This window comes from Pan paniscus, chromosome 2, assembly GCF_029289425.2.
Source record: "Pan paniscus chromosome 2, NHGRI_mPanPan1-v2.0_pri, whole genome shotgun sequence".
NCBI classification, from domain to species: Eukaryota; Metazoa; Chordata; class Mammalia; order Primates; family Hominidae; genus Pan; species Pan paniscus.
The window spans coordinates 121,917,703-121,930,403 of NC_085926.1; the positions used below are offsets into that span (position 1 = coordinate 121,917,703).

General features: G+C 39.8%; 1 protein-coding gene across 8 annotated transcripts in view; it reads right to left on the reverse strand.

Annotated features, from left to right (window-relative positions):
• The window catches only part of CCDC14 (coiled-coil domain containing 14), a 47,731-nt gene extending 42,272 nt beyond the window's left edge, over nucleotides 1-5,459 (reverse strand). For 2 of the 8 annotated variants that reach the window (XM_063602909.1, XM_008950515.6), the window contains exons 1-4: nucleotides 5,165-5,409; nucleotides 762-817; nucleotides 377-449; nucleotides 68-137 (exon numbers count right to left, since the gene is read on the reverse strand). In XM_063602909.1, coding sequence (XP_063458979.1) covers nucleotides 68-137; nucleotides 377-449; nucleotides 762-817; nucleotides 5,165-5,338 — 373 coding nt within the window. In that variant the 5' untranslated portion in view covers nucleotides 5,339-5,409. Of the gene's footprint in view, nucleotides 1-67; nucleotides 138-376; nucleotides 450-670 lie in introns of all 8 variants that reach the window. The other 6 variants (XM_008950514.4, XM_008950516.5, XM_055110359.1 and 3 more) reach the window with 6 other exon arrangements.
• Between the last annotated feature and the right edge of the window lie 7,242 nt (nucleotides 5,460-12,701).

Below are 12,701 nucleotides of genomic sequence, written 5' to 3' on the forward strand. Positions count from 1 at the left end.
AAAATTTGTTAACATCAAAATAATGACTTGAGATAAGGTGATCAGCAAAGAATTAAAAAAAATAAACCTGAATCTTCATTTCTCAAAATGTCCCTCAGCAAAGAAGCACAACCATCAAGCCCGTGTACAGTTTCAGCCTGTAAGAAATAAAGTCATTTAGAATACATTTGTATATAACTGTTAGTGTAGGAAAAAATATAAATTATGTAGTTTTAAAATTTGTTTATTTACAAACTATTATTGGTAGAAAAGATGTTTTAAAGCAACAGACTTCATACTTCCTTAGAGCAATTAATACTTTGCATTTTATTCCTAGTTTTTAGCTACCATTTGAAAACTAATTAAAATAGTGTGTATTGTATCTATTCAATCTTACCTGACTTTCTGAATCAGAATGGATGGAATAGCCAGAATCTGCATTAAAACGTGGTATTTTTCTTAAATAGGTCCTGGAAAACAAGCTCATTAATATTCTTACAAATATTTTTCCCAAAATATATTAGTAAGTGGTCATTTTCTTTCCAGCAAAGACAAGAAAGCTTGTCCAACCATGTACAAGATGAATTTATAAACACATTCTGAAGATCAGAAAGACTGTTAAATACTAAAATGATTAACATGGGTAGACATGAAAAATTGTTCCTCAGAGCTTGTGATGGTAGAGGCCTACCTAATTTTCTGGGGTAGACGACATGTCATCCAGCCCAAAGACCTGAAAAATTCCTTGAAATCTGAAGTTGTAAACGTCTTCAAGTACTTACGCTTTCTTTCCATTTGTTAATTTAGCAGGTCCAGTGTGCCTTCCTGAAGATAACACCTATGACATAATATATTATAGCAGATAAACAAATATTTTTCTATTATATTTTCAATATGCTATCTTGACAAAATTTAGTATCATTTTTTTCTTTTATTCATCTTCTCAAACTGAAACTCTGCATCCATTAAACAATACCTTTCCATCCCCTCTTCTCCCTGACCCTAGCAACTATCATCCTAGTTTCTATGAATTTGACTAGTCTAGAAACTTTATATAACTGAAATAATACAATATTTGTTCTTTTGTGACTGGCTTATTTCACTTAGCATAATGTCTTCAAGCTTCATCTATATTGTAGCATGTGTCAAAATTTTTCTTCCTTTTTGAGGTCAAATATATTCCATTATATGTACGTACCACATTATTCACTGTTTTAATTAATGTGATATATCCTAAAAATACACAATTATAATTTAATTCATATATTAAGTTTCTTTTATGTGAAAGGTCAAGCAAACTACACATATATTTGTTCCTTAAGTCTATTTAAGGTGAAAAGGAAATTGAGATACTATTTTAAACCAGAAGTAACTACTACACTAAGTTCAGACTATATTAATCCCAAAATATGTTCTGTAGTCCCAAATTCTTTGAAACATGCAAGTTAATTCATGATATAGGACAGAGTTCTTAACTCTGGTTCCTTTTATGTACATTATTTAGAATGCCTGATTAGACCAGCAAGTGAGAACTCTACCCTGTCTCTTTATCTACATCTCACTGTCTTAATCTTTCTTTTTAAATTCATATACCACTGTTGTTTTCTTGAACTTTTTTGTTTTAAAAGTGACAATAATGGACAACCTTATGTGTAGAAAAACAGGAAAAAATAAGCATTTACTTTTACATGCATCCAGTATCTTGAGAGTTATGCCAGAAACAGTTAATCATGGTTGCCTCTGGGGAGGGAAACAGAGTATCTGGGGGACAGAGCGAGAAGGGACACTTTCCATGGTATACTATTTTATATCTTAATAACTTTATATCAGATAAATATAATCTTTATTCAAAATAATTTTAAATAGACATGAGAAAGTCCCTGATTCCCCTCCTAGTTCCACCCTCCAGATGTAGTCACTGTTGGCAGTTTTATTTATAATTTCTCTTCACATATTTAATTTCATCTCCAGATAGCTTTGAGCTGTAACTACCAAACTTTCTAAAGTTATACGGCATTCTATTATATGCTTGAATATGTGCTCCATCCTTCTAAGAATGTCACTGAGAATACATTTTTTAAAAACTGGGTTGGTAAGACTTATACGTCTTGAGATAACTTGGATTATGATGGAGGGTCATGAAGCCAGCAGTGAGAACCAACAATGTAGGAAATAAGACCTTGTATAACATCACACCACTGGTCTCTGCATCACACTCTCAGGGTCCTTCCCTGTGGTATATTTATGTCGATGTCTTGGCTGGAATCATAATAAAAAATCCAAGCCATGACACTATAATACTATACCCTGGATCGAGTCCAAAAACAACTACCACAATTAAAGTACACTGTCTGAGGTACATGTCTGGCATAACTGTAAGATTATATATGGTGTTTCTCCAAAAAATATACACAAGGCTATATTATAGAAAATCTGGTAAAGAAAATTACCCATGATAAAAGCACCTTGAAACAGTAACTATCATATTGGAACAATTCCTTTCAATTTTTTTTTGTAGTTTCTACTATGAAATAATAGTACAAAAATGCCCTATATATGCTTCACTCAGATTCTGTGACCCTTGACATTTTCCATATTCTCTCTCAATATATATACACAGCAGTACTTTTTGCCTGAACCATTAGAGTTAAGTTTGCAGATATAATACTCCTTTACTCCTAAATGTTTCCTAAAAACAAGGCCATTCTCTAACATAACCACAGTATAATTATCAAAACCAGGAAATTAACATTGATACAGAATTACGATCTAATATTCAGACCTTATTCGCATGTTGCCAATTATCCCAATACAGTTCTTTACAAAAAAAAACCCAAAAAACAAAAATCCCTCTGGTTCACGCCCAATCCATGCTCACATTCTGTTTCTATGAGTTTTAACTATTTAGGTACTTTATGTAAGTAAAATCATGCAGTATTTGTCCTTCTGTGACTAGCTTATTTCACTTAGCATAATGTCTTCAAGTTTTGTCTCTGTTGTTGCATATGACAGCTATTTCTTTCTTTTTAAAGGTTGAATAATAGTCCATTGTATGTATATACCATATTTTCTTTATCTGTTCATCTGCAGATAGAATTTGGGTTGTTCCCACATTTGGCTATTGTGAATAGTGCTGCAATGAACACGAGAGTGCAAATATCTCTTCTATATCCTGATTTCAATTCTTTTGGATAAATTCCCAGAAGTAGAATTGCTGGGTGATATAGTTCTATATTTAATTTGGTGAGGAATCTCCATATTGTTTTCCATAGCGGCTATACCATTTTACATTCCCACTGACAGTGTACAAGGGTTCCAATTCTTCCACATCCTTGCCAACACTTGTTTTCATTTTTTTAATGTCATCCTAACAGGTGTTAGGTGATAGCTCATTGTGGTTTTAATTTGCATTTCCTGGATTAGTGATGTTGAGCATCTTTTCATATACCTGTTGGCCATCTGTACATTTTCTTTGGAGAAATGTCTATTCAAATCCTTTTTTCGTTTTTTAATCAGGTTATGTGTTGTTCTGCTTTTGAGTTATAGAAATTCCTTATATGTATTTTGGATATTATTTATCAGATACATGGCTTGGAAATATTTTCTCCCATTCTGTAGATTGCCTTTTCACTCCATTAATCATTTCCTGTGCTGTGCAGAAGCTTTTTAGTTTGATGTATCCATGCTCTTCTTATATTACCCCTGCTCAGCCCTGGAGTTGGTCATTTCTCCAAGAAGCCATGACTCCTTAGTGGACAGCGGTACTTGGAAACCAAGATCTAGGTACTAGATGTGTTCTTTGCTATTGGGGCTTCCAATCTTTTTTCATATGCATTTTTTACTTAGTCATAATACCTAGATATTTGCAATTTTAAATCCTGTGTTTTCTACTTTTAAATCTTTTTCATATTCATAAATTTTTAATGGTTGTATAATATTTCCTTCAGTGGAAGTAATATAATAATGGTCTTGGTTTGCTTCATATTTTTCACAATTAAAAAAACAAACCTGGAATAAGCCTTTCTATCTACTGAAAACAGCCTTTTTATATTTAGGATTAAAAAGAAAATTATTTGGTGAAAGGTTATTAGCAATTTAATAACCCTTGATACAAACTGCAAAGCTGCTCTCCAAAAGGAGTGTCTAATCACAATACAGGAGAATCAGTTTGCTTTATTTTACACTTACTTCTACGAGGTTATTATCATTAAACTTTTAATTTTGCTATTTGAGAATCATATAAGCATTTCTTAGTAGTCATATCTCCTACCAACAAGTACAAGATAATACTGCCTTTGTAGAATGACTTACAGTGTGCTAAGGTCTTTCATTTCCACTTAATCCATACCCTGTGAGTTATTATTTGTGAGGTGGGAACCTAAATTTCAGAAAAGTGGTTTGTTCAAAGTCATACATCTACTAGGTAAAATGTTTAAAAGAAGAATGGACTCTGGCATCAGTTTTGTGAGTCTGAATCTTGTTTCCACAGCTGTGTAACTGCTAAGTTATTTGAATCCTCCAGCCCTCGATTTCCTCATATATAAAATAGGGATAATAGTACTTACCTCATAAGGATATTGTGACTATTAAATGAGTTATTCTATGTAATACATAAAAGCACTTACAGTAGTATCTGCCACATAAGTCCTATCTAAATGTTGGCTGCTGTTACCATTAAGATGGTGGCAAACTACGTGTTTTAAAGGGAACTAAATTTTGTTGTATGTCTACAACAACTGTGTGATCGATGTTTTTACCGGGTTCTCTTATTTAACCTTCTCAATTCTTTGAGACAGGATTTTATGCTTATTTCTGCCTATTTTGCAGCTAAGGAATAGGAAGTTCTGAGCAGTAAAAAGTAGTAGACTCTCAATCTGCAGGTGACTGAAGCTAGGAGAGGTTAAGTCACTCGACCCAGCGGCGAAGGCTGGGACTCGAACCCGGGCCTGACCCCAAAGCCGGCGCTCTAGACTAGGGCTACGACGATTTAAACAGAAACATCTAGAGACCGAGCGGCCGTGTTACGACGGGAAGATTAGGTGTTCCCTGCACCTCTGTCCCAGCACTTTAATGTCGCCGCATTGTCTTTGTCTTTTTTCGAGCAGAGTTTTACAAGTTCCTGGCCCGAAAACCCCCCTGTCCCTCTCCATCCCCACAGCGGACTCCTCAGGTCCTCAGCCCTCACCTGGCCCGGTCGAGCTCCAGACCTGACCATCTCTCGCCGCCTCAGAGAAGCCCAGACCAAGGGAAGTGAAGCCTCACGGTAAAAAGAATTAACCGCCGTGGGCTCCCGGACCTTCTTGGCCCGCCCGCCGAGCTTCCGCTTCCGGAAAGGATCCCGCCGAACGCCGCGCTTCATAGTCTCCGACGCGCCTCCACTCCCTTTTTCCTACTCCAGGCCCAGCGCCTTGGGCGTACGCAATAGACCCCTCCAAGCTTCCCGGCTTGTCACCCACCGGCAGGGGTTGGGAGAAGCCAATAAACGGCGAACGGGGCGGGGCCAAGGCAAGGCTGGGGCGGGGCCGGGGCGGAGCCGAGAAAAGAGTTAAGCGGAGGTTCCAGGACTTGCGGTGGGGAAAACGGGGACAAGGAACCGCCAGCGCCAGAGGAAGGGACAGGGGTAGGAGGCGAATATGTTTCAGAAGGAATTGAGCGCGACTTTTTGGGTTTTCGCTCTTTATTTTTAGTTTGGCATCGTGTGCCTTTTGGATGATTTTGTTCTTGATATTCTATAAAAATAAGACCTCCGGGTTGTTATCTTTGCGTGTGATGGCAATTGCAGAATTATTCCCTGTGGCCACTGATCTCAGAACGGTGTTCATTCGTTGGGATTTTGGGTTTACTTCCATGCGTACTTGTCTCCTCTTATGTTGAGGTAATTACTTTTGATGAAAAATGACACAGCATTCTTAGTATTGGCATGTGCACTCATTTTAATGAGGATTTTAGTCATTGGTTTTTAAGGCATTGAGTTTTGGGTTAATGATTTAAATCAAGTTGAAGAGAGATAACTCAGTTTATTCCATTTCAACTGTCACCCAGGCAGGAGTGCAGTGGCGCAATCTCAGCTCACTGCAACCTCTGCCTCCTGGGTTCCAGCGATTCTCCTGCCTCAGCCTCCTGAAGAGCTGGGATTACAGGTGCGCGCCACCACACGCGGCTAATTTTTGTATTTTTAGTAGAGACAGGGTTTCACCCTGTTGGCCAGGCTGGTCTCACACTCCTGACCTCAGGTGATCCGCCCGCCTTGGCCTCCAAAGTGCTGAAATTACAGTGGTGAGTCACCATGCCCGGCCTCATTTCTTTTTAATGGAGAAAAGAGCTACCCTTTAAAAGTCTGTTACAATTAATGTCAAAGCCCAGGAACTAAAATATGTCCACCAAAATATCACACACTTATCTTGAGTGATTTTAGGAAATGACTATTTCACAGATTTAGTTTTGAATTAGATCAAACTGTGAAAACCTCTCCTTTCCTTCCCCAGCCCTCACATAACTTCATAACTTGCTGATATATTCACCTGAAATTAAGGGGTTTTTTTTAGTTAAGTTGATTTTTTTTGAATTCATATTGATTTTTCTTAATACATGTTTATTTTAGAAAATATAGATAAGCAAAAAGGAAAAGACCACCCATAACCCCATTACCCATGAGTTATCACTTTGAACAGCTTGGTGCATTCCCTTCAAGATTTTTTCCACCTACATATATATGTATAAATGTATTACAACAATATGAAATAATAGGTATTACTGTAACATGCGTGTTCTCTCTTAATATCTAATCAACATTGTTTCTCATTAGTCTACAATTATAAAATGGCTGCCTGGTGTTCCATGATTCACTTCCCTAGTGTTGGGAATGTTATGCCCCCCCCGTTTCATTTTGTTGTTTGCTATTATAAATAATGTTGCAGTGAGCTGAGATCTGCAAATGAACTAAATAGAGAGTGGAGAGCAGAGTATTCTAAAGATGTGGAGACAGCATGATGTTGAGAAAGAGAAACGCAGAGAGGTCCTTGCTGCTGAAGTATAGACAGTGGGGATGGAAATATATGTAGGGCCAGACTATGCAGTCCTCATAGACTACATGATTTGGCTTATTATCCTAAGGCCATTGGGAATACGTAAAAGTTCAAGCAGGGGGCACAGTGAACTGACTGGGGTTTTACAAAGATCCATGGCTGTAGTGTAAAGCAGGAATCTGAAATCTACAGTCCCTGGCAAAATTCAGTCTGCCATTCTTGGATATAGCCTGAGAACAGTTTTTACATTTTCAGGTAGTTTTTTTTTAAGTCAAAAGAATGATATTGTGTGATGTGAAAAGTTACCTGAAAATCATCTCAGTGTTATAAAGTTTTATTGGAACACAGTCACGCTAATGTGTTTACACATTATCTGTGCTACAACTGCCAAAGTTGAGTATTTGTGATAGAGACCGTCTAGCCGGCCAAGCCTAAGATATTTACTATCTGGGCCTTTACAGAAGAAGTTTGCTGATCACTAGCATAGAGGGTGCTTGGGGGAAAGGCAAGTATGGGTGTGAGCAAGTTCTCTCCTCCTGCATCCATTCTCTGTCCTCCCCTTGGACTGACATCAGTCAGACATGCCCTCCAGCTTCAGGTTCTGTTTAGTCAATAGAAGAGGGAGAGAATGGGATATTCCTGCTCTCTCAGCACCGTTTGGCTGATGCACTGGCCCTCTGCATCATCAGGAGAGCCCCTGGAGCTCCAGTCCTCTCACACTCTAATAAAACATGTCCTTCCCTTTGTCTCTTCAGTCTTAGGGGTGATAATGGTTTGCTAGTCCCTGGGTGCCTCAACTCCCTTGTTGTTTTCCTTGTCCATTATGTAAACCTTTTTCTGTTTGTTTTGTTTTGTTTTTTGAGACGGAGTCTCGCTCTTTCGCCCAGGCCGGACTGCAGTGGTGCTGTGTCGGCTCACTGCAAGCTCCGCCTCCCGGGTTCACGCCATTCTCCTGCCTCAGCCTCCCGAGTAGCTGGGACTACAGGCGCCTGCCACCACGCCCGGCTAATTTTTAGTATTTTTAATAGAGGCGGGGTTTCACCGTGTTAGCCAAGATGGTCTCGATCTCCTGACCTCATGATCCGCCCGCCTCAGCCTCCCAAAGTGCTGGGATTACAGGCGTGAGCCACCGCGCCCGGCCGTAAACCTTTTAATTGTCCTCAAAAATCTAGATTGTCTTCTGTTCCCTGTGAGGACCAGACTGATAGGAAGTCCAGATGAAATATATTGGTTGCTGGGAGGGGATGAGGGGACCTAAGGGAGGTGGTGGTGAGGGAAGGTGAAGAGGACATATTTGAGAGATGCATAGGAGGTAAAATGGAGAGCACTTGGTGATAGAGTTGGAAAGTCAGGCAAGGGGAAGGTATTTGTTGACCCTGGTTTCTGGGTTTTGTATCTTGGCAGGTGGTGGGAGAGATCCACATTTAGGAAGGAAGCTTATGAATTCATTTCTCTCCAACATTTTATTATGAAAAAAATGCAAACCAGGAAAGTAATTTTTGGATTTGTTAAATTAGGGAGTACTTTGGAGTCATCCAAGAAAAGATGTCAAGTTAGCTACTGGATAGTTGAGTCTGGAGCGTGGCAAAGACCTGTGGGCTGCAAATACACCTTTCCGAGTTGCCTGTGGCTTCCGAACTTGCTCTCAAATTACTTCCTCAAGAAAGCCTCTCTATCCTGCCCCTGCAAACTAGCTGTGTGCCCCATGCTTCTACGTGGTAGCATCGTTTCTCACAATTATAAACTTGTGTTTAGTTATGTAATGTCTGTCTTCCTAAGTAGAATTTAATCTCTATGAAACCAGGGACCTCACCTTGTTCAAAGCAGTATCCCCAGTGCCTAGCACAATCCCTTGCACTTGTAGGAATTTCTTAATTATTTGTTGAATAAACCAATGAATCAGCCATTGTTTGGACTGCTTTGGTGCATTGGGGCTGACAGCTACTTGAATGTCCGAGGCTCAGGATTGTCCAGGACTAGCCCTTTGAGCTTGGTCCGGAGGTTTAGTCCCTCTAGTATCATGGATACACAACTCTGCTTGTCTATCCAGTCTTTCATAATTCAGCACATTGGGCCAATGACTTTGCCAATTGGCTCACCTCTGAAGTGTGAAAGTCTCTGTTCAGGTTTGACCATGTTCCAGTTTATAGGAAATGACCAAAGTTGAAAGTATATGAAGATCTAAACTAAAAACACAGATTTATGGCCAGGATCTAAGATTCAAAAAGTAAGAGGCTGTGGATAAGAAGTCACATGTTGGGAGCGTGAGCTCAGTTCTGCTTGGAAAGATCTGAGAGACTGTGCTGTTGTCTTTCCTCAAGCCATTTAGTGCTCTCTGGGGCTATTTTGAACCTAAAGGTTCTTGGCCTTTTGAGATAATATACAACTTTGAGAAATTGCTCAAAGCTTTATAATTTTTTCTTCAGAAAAATGCTAATGAGCACATTTTGGAGATGTAGTTACATATATAATGTTATCAGAGGCACTCAGGAGCCTCTCCAAGGATTTCAGGTTAAGATTCCTATTCTAACCTAATTCAAAACCAGCCTTCTACATTGGGGTGTCCAGCTCCTTCTGTTGCAGGGCCCTGGTGATCCTGGAAGTAGTTGGTTAACTAGGTATGGTAGGTCCCTGATGGAATAGCATCAAGGAAAGGAAGGGCATGGAGCATAGAGAAAATGGAATTGAGCCATAATCTTTGCATTTCCCACTGAAGCTTATGTATCTGCAGTCTTCACTTTAATCAAAATAGCTTAATTTAGGAAAGAAAGAGCCCACTGTTTCTGCTTTATAAAATCCTGATTTTATTGCTTCCTGAAAATTTTTTTAAAGGAGAAATACAAACCACATGTTGCAAGGGCCTTCGTTTGACAGTTTAACTGGGGTCATGCTAGGACTGTATAGATATTGCTGATTATGATAGGAAAGCCAGTGGGATGGGTCTGACAAGGATCTGTTGGCAGCAAGAATCAAGGGACCCCCTTTGGAATGATCCCATCACAAGGAAGAAATGGTTGGGGACAATGTGTCATGTTTGTGGGTCAGTTGTGAATTTTAATACAGCACAATGATGGTCACTTATTGCCCTGCAGACCCTGAAGACTTCTGCATGATCCAAAGGGAGAAACATTAATAGTGATTAAAATGTTAAATTTTTGTTTTATTAAAATATCTGTAAGGCAGTGTAGCAGATGCGGGTGGCTTCTTATTGTGAACATCTATGACTTCCTGGCCAAGAGCCTTTTTTCTGGAGCAAAAGGAGCAAGCTGAGGCAAGCTGGAAAGGCAGAACATTAATTCCCCTGGAAGAAGCCCTCAGTCAGTGACAGGTGGGGATTATCCAGTGATGGATGAAGAGCTTCCTCACCCTTCGATTGGGATAACTCTGAGATGTGTTCTATGCTGTCTCCCAGAGTTCTCCAGCAGTATTGGGGTACAGGGGTAACTGGCTGGATAACACACCATTTATTAGCTTTCTTCCCATCACTATAATATCTTACTCTTCCTATCCCTGTTCCACTTTCCTGGGATCGCCTCCTAAATAAATTATTTGCATGTAAATCTCTGTCTCAGGGATTATTTCAGGCTGGGGGTGGGAGGAATCCCATACCTAGACAGGCACTGAGGATATATACAAGGCATCATAGGTTTGGAGTCAGATCTGGATTCAAATTCTTTCTCACCAGTGACATTGAACAACTTAATTTATCTAAGATTGTTTCTTAGAGATAATGACACTGACCTCATAAGGTCATATTGTAAGGAAAAATTTGAGAATGTATAAAGCACTATACACAGTGGCTTACACATGGTAAGTGCTTAATAAATGTTGGGTATTATCATTAATACAGTATTTATAATATTGTTAATACAGCATAGCCCAGGTAGAGGGCAAAGCACAAAGCTGTTTTCCATCCTTGGGGTGACTGCAGAAGCAGGTTGATTTGGCAGATGTGCTGTAGATACTGTGTCCCTAGTGAGCAGCTGTGGCATAGCAATATCAATAGCTTAGAGCAAGCATTGCCCCAGTGAGCCAGGGCAGGAGAGGAGGAAGATGGTGCACACCAAGTGGTGGCTCAAAAGATGAGCAATTGGCAGTGAACGATGGTATTGCCAGTTGTGCTTAGTCTCAGTAAGTACAGATAGCTACAGCACAAATAACTTCATGTCTGTGTCTAGTATACACTTGGGATGTTGGAATTTCATTAGCCTCACTCTTGAGGGATTATGTTCAAGGCTACCAAGACTAAGTGTCTGATTTCAACCTGTTTTCCCAAATGTACAAAGGACTCCTGCTTTTGTTACATTTATGATCCTAATTTGTTATTTTAAGGTCTTTCAAATTGGAGCTGTCTCTTCTGTCCCCCTTTATTCCCTATTTGCAGACAAGACCATATTTCAGTTCTTTGGCCACAGTGAAAGAGAAACTGAGAGACACCAAGAATCTGAGGCAGGTTAAAGGATTTCACTCATTCTCTAATCCTGATTAATTACGGTGTCAGGTTTCACCTGTAGTGCTTCAGCCTTCTCAAACAGCCTTAGGTTCCAGAGCAGATAGAAATGAGGGGGCCACTCACATGTATATATATGCAACAAACCTGCACGTTGTGAACATGTACCCTAGAACTTAAAGTATAATTTAAAAAAAAAAAGGAAATGAGGGGCCACTTTGGCTAGGAAGGTAGACAGCAGGTAGGATTAGTTGTTGCCCATCCCCTGCAGGTGCAGCCCAGTGCTGTGGGGGAAGAATTTGTTTCAGTCCCTTTTATCGTTTCATTCGGGTCAGAAATTAAGGACCATGGTAACATCCAATCACAATCTCCTCTTACCTTTGGACACTAATAGACAAATTTCTCCTCAATTGATGGAGAGAGATATATATGCATGTAACATAACACTATTTTTGAGCAAAAGCAACTTTTTTTTTTTTTTTGAGACGGAGTCTCACTCTGTCGCCCAGGCTGGAGTGCAGTGGCGCGATCTCGGCTCAATGCAAGCTCTTCCTCCCAGGTTCACACCATTCTCCTGCCTCAGCCTCCCGAGTAGCTGGGACTACAGGTGCCTGCCACCACGCCCGGCTAATTTTTTGTAATTTTAGTAGAGACAGGGTTTCACCATGTTAGCCAGGATGGTCTCCATCTCCTGACCTCGTGATCCACCCACCTTGGCCTCCCGAAGTGCTGGGATTACAGGCGTGAGCCACCATGCCTGGCCCAAAAGTGACTTTTAAGAGGGGATAGTATTACAAATAGAAGGGACTGACCCAGTGACCTTGGCACACCTGACATTAAGAACCATAATCATAGTCTGTTAATCTCATCTGTTTCTTTCGAGAAAGGAAAATCTTTAAGACCTTATCAGAAGGTCTTAGGCTCATGTAGGGGATTTTCTCTAGTGGGTTCCATGACATCTGTATATGGTTTCAGAAAAATCCATTGACACACTTTCTGGCATACTGTTAGTTCTTCTCAAGGCCATTTGCATGAAAGTGATTTATGTTCATGTCGTATCTTAATGTTAGACTGTGAGCTCCTTGAAGGCAGAATTCTGATATTATTTATTTGTATGTGCTCAGAAGCCAGCATAGTTCCTGGAATGCTGCCAGGTTTAGCAAAAACCAAAACAAAACATATTTGTTGTTTGTCTGAAATTCAAATTTAACTGGGTGTCCTGTATTTATTTCTTGCAACCCTATTCC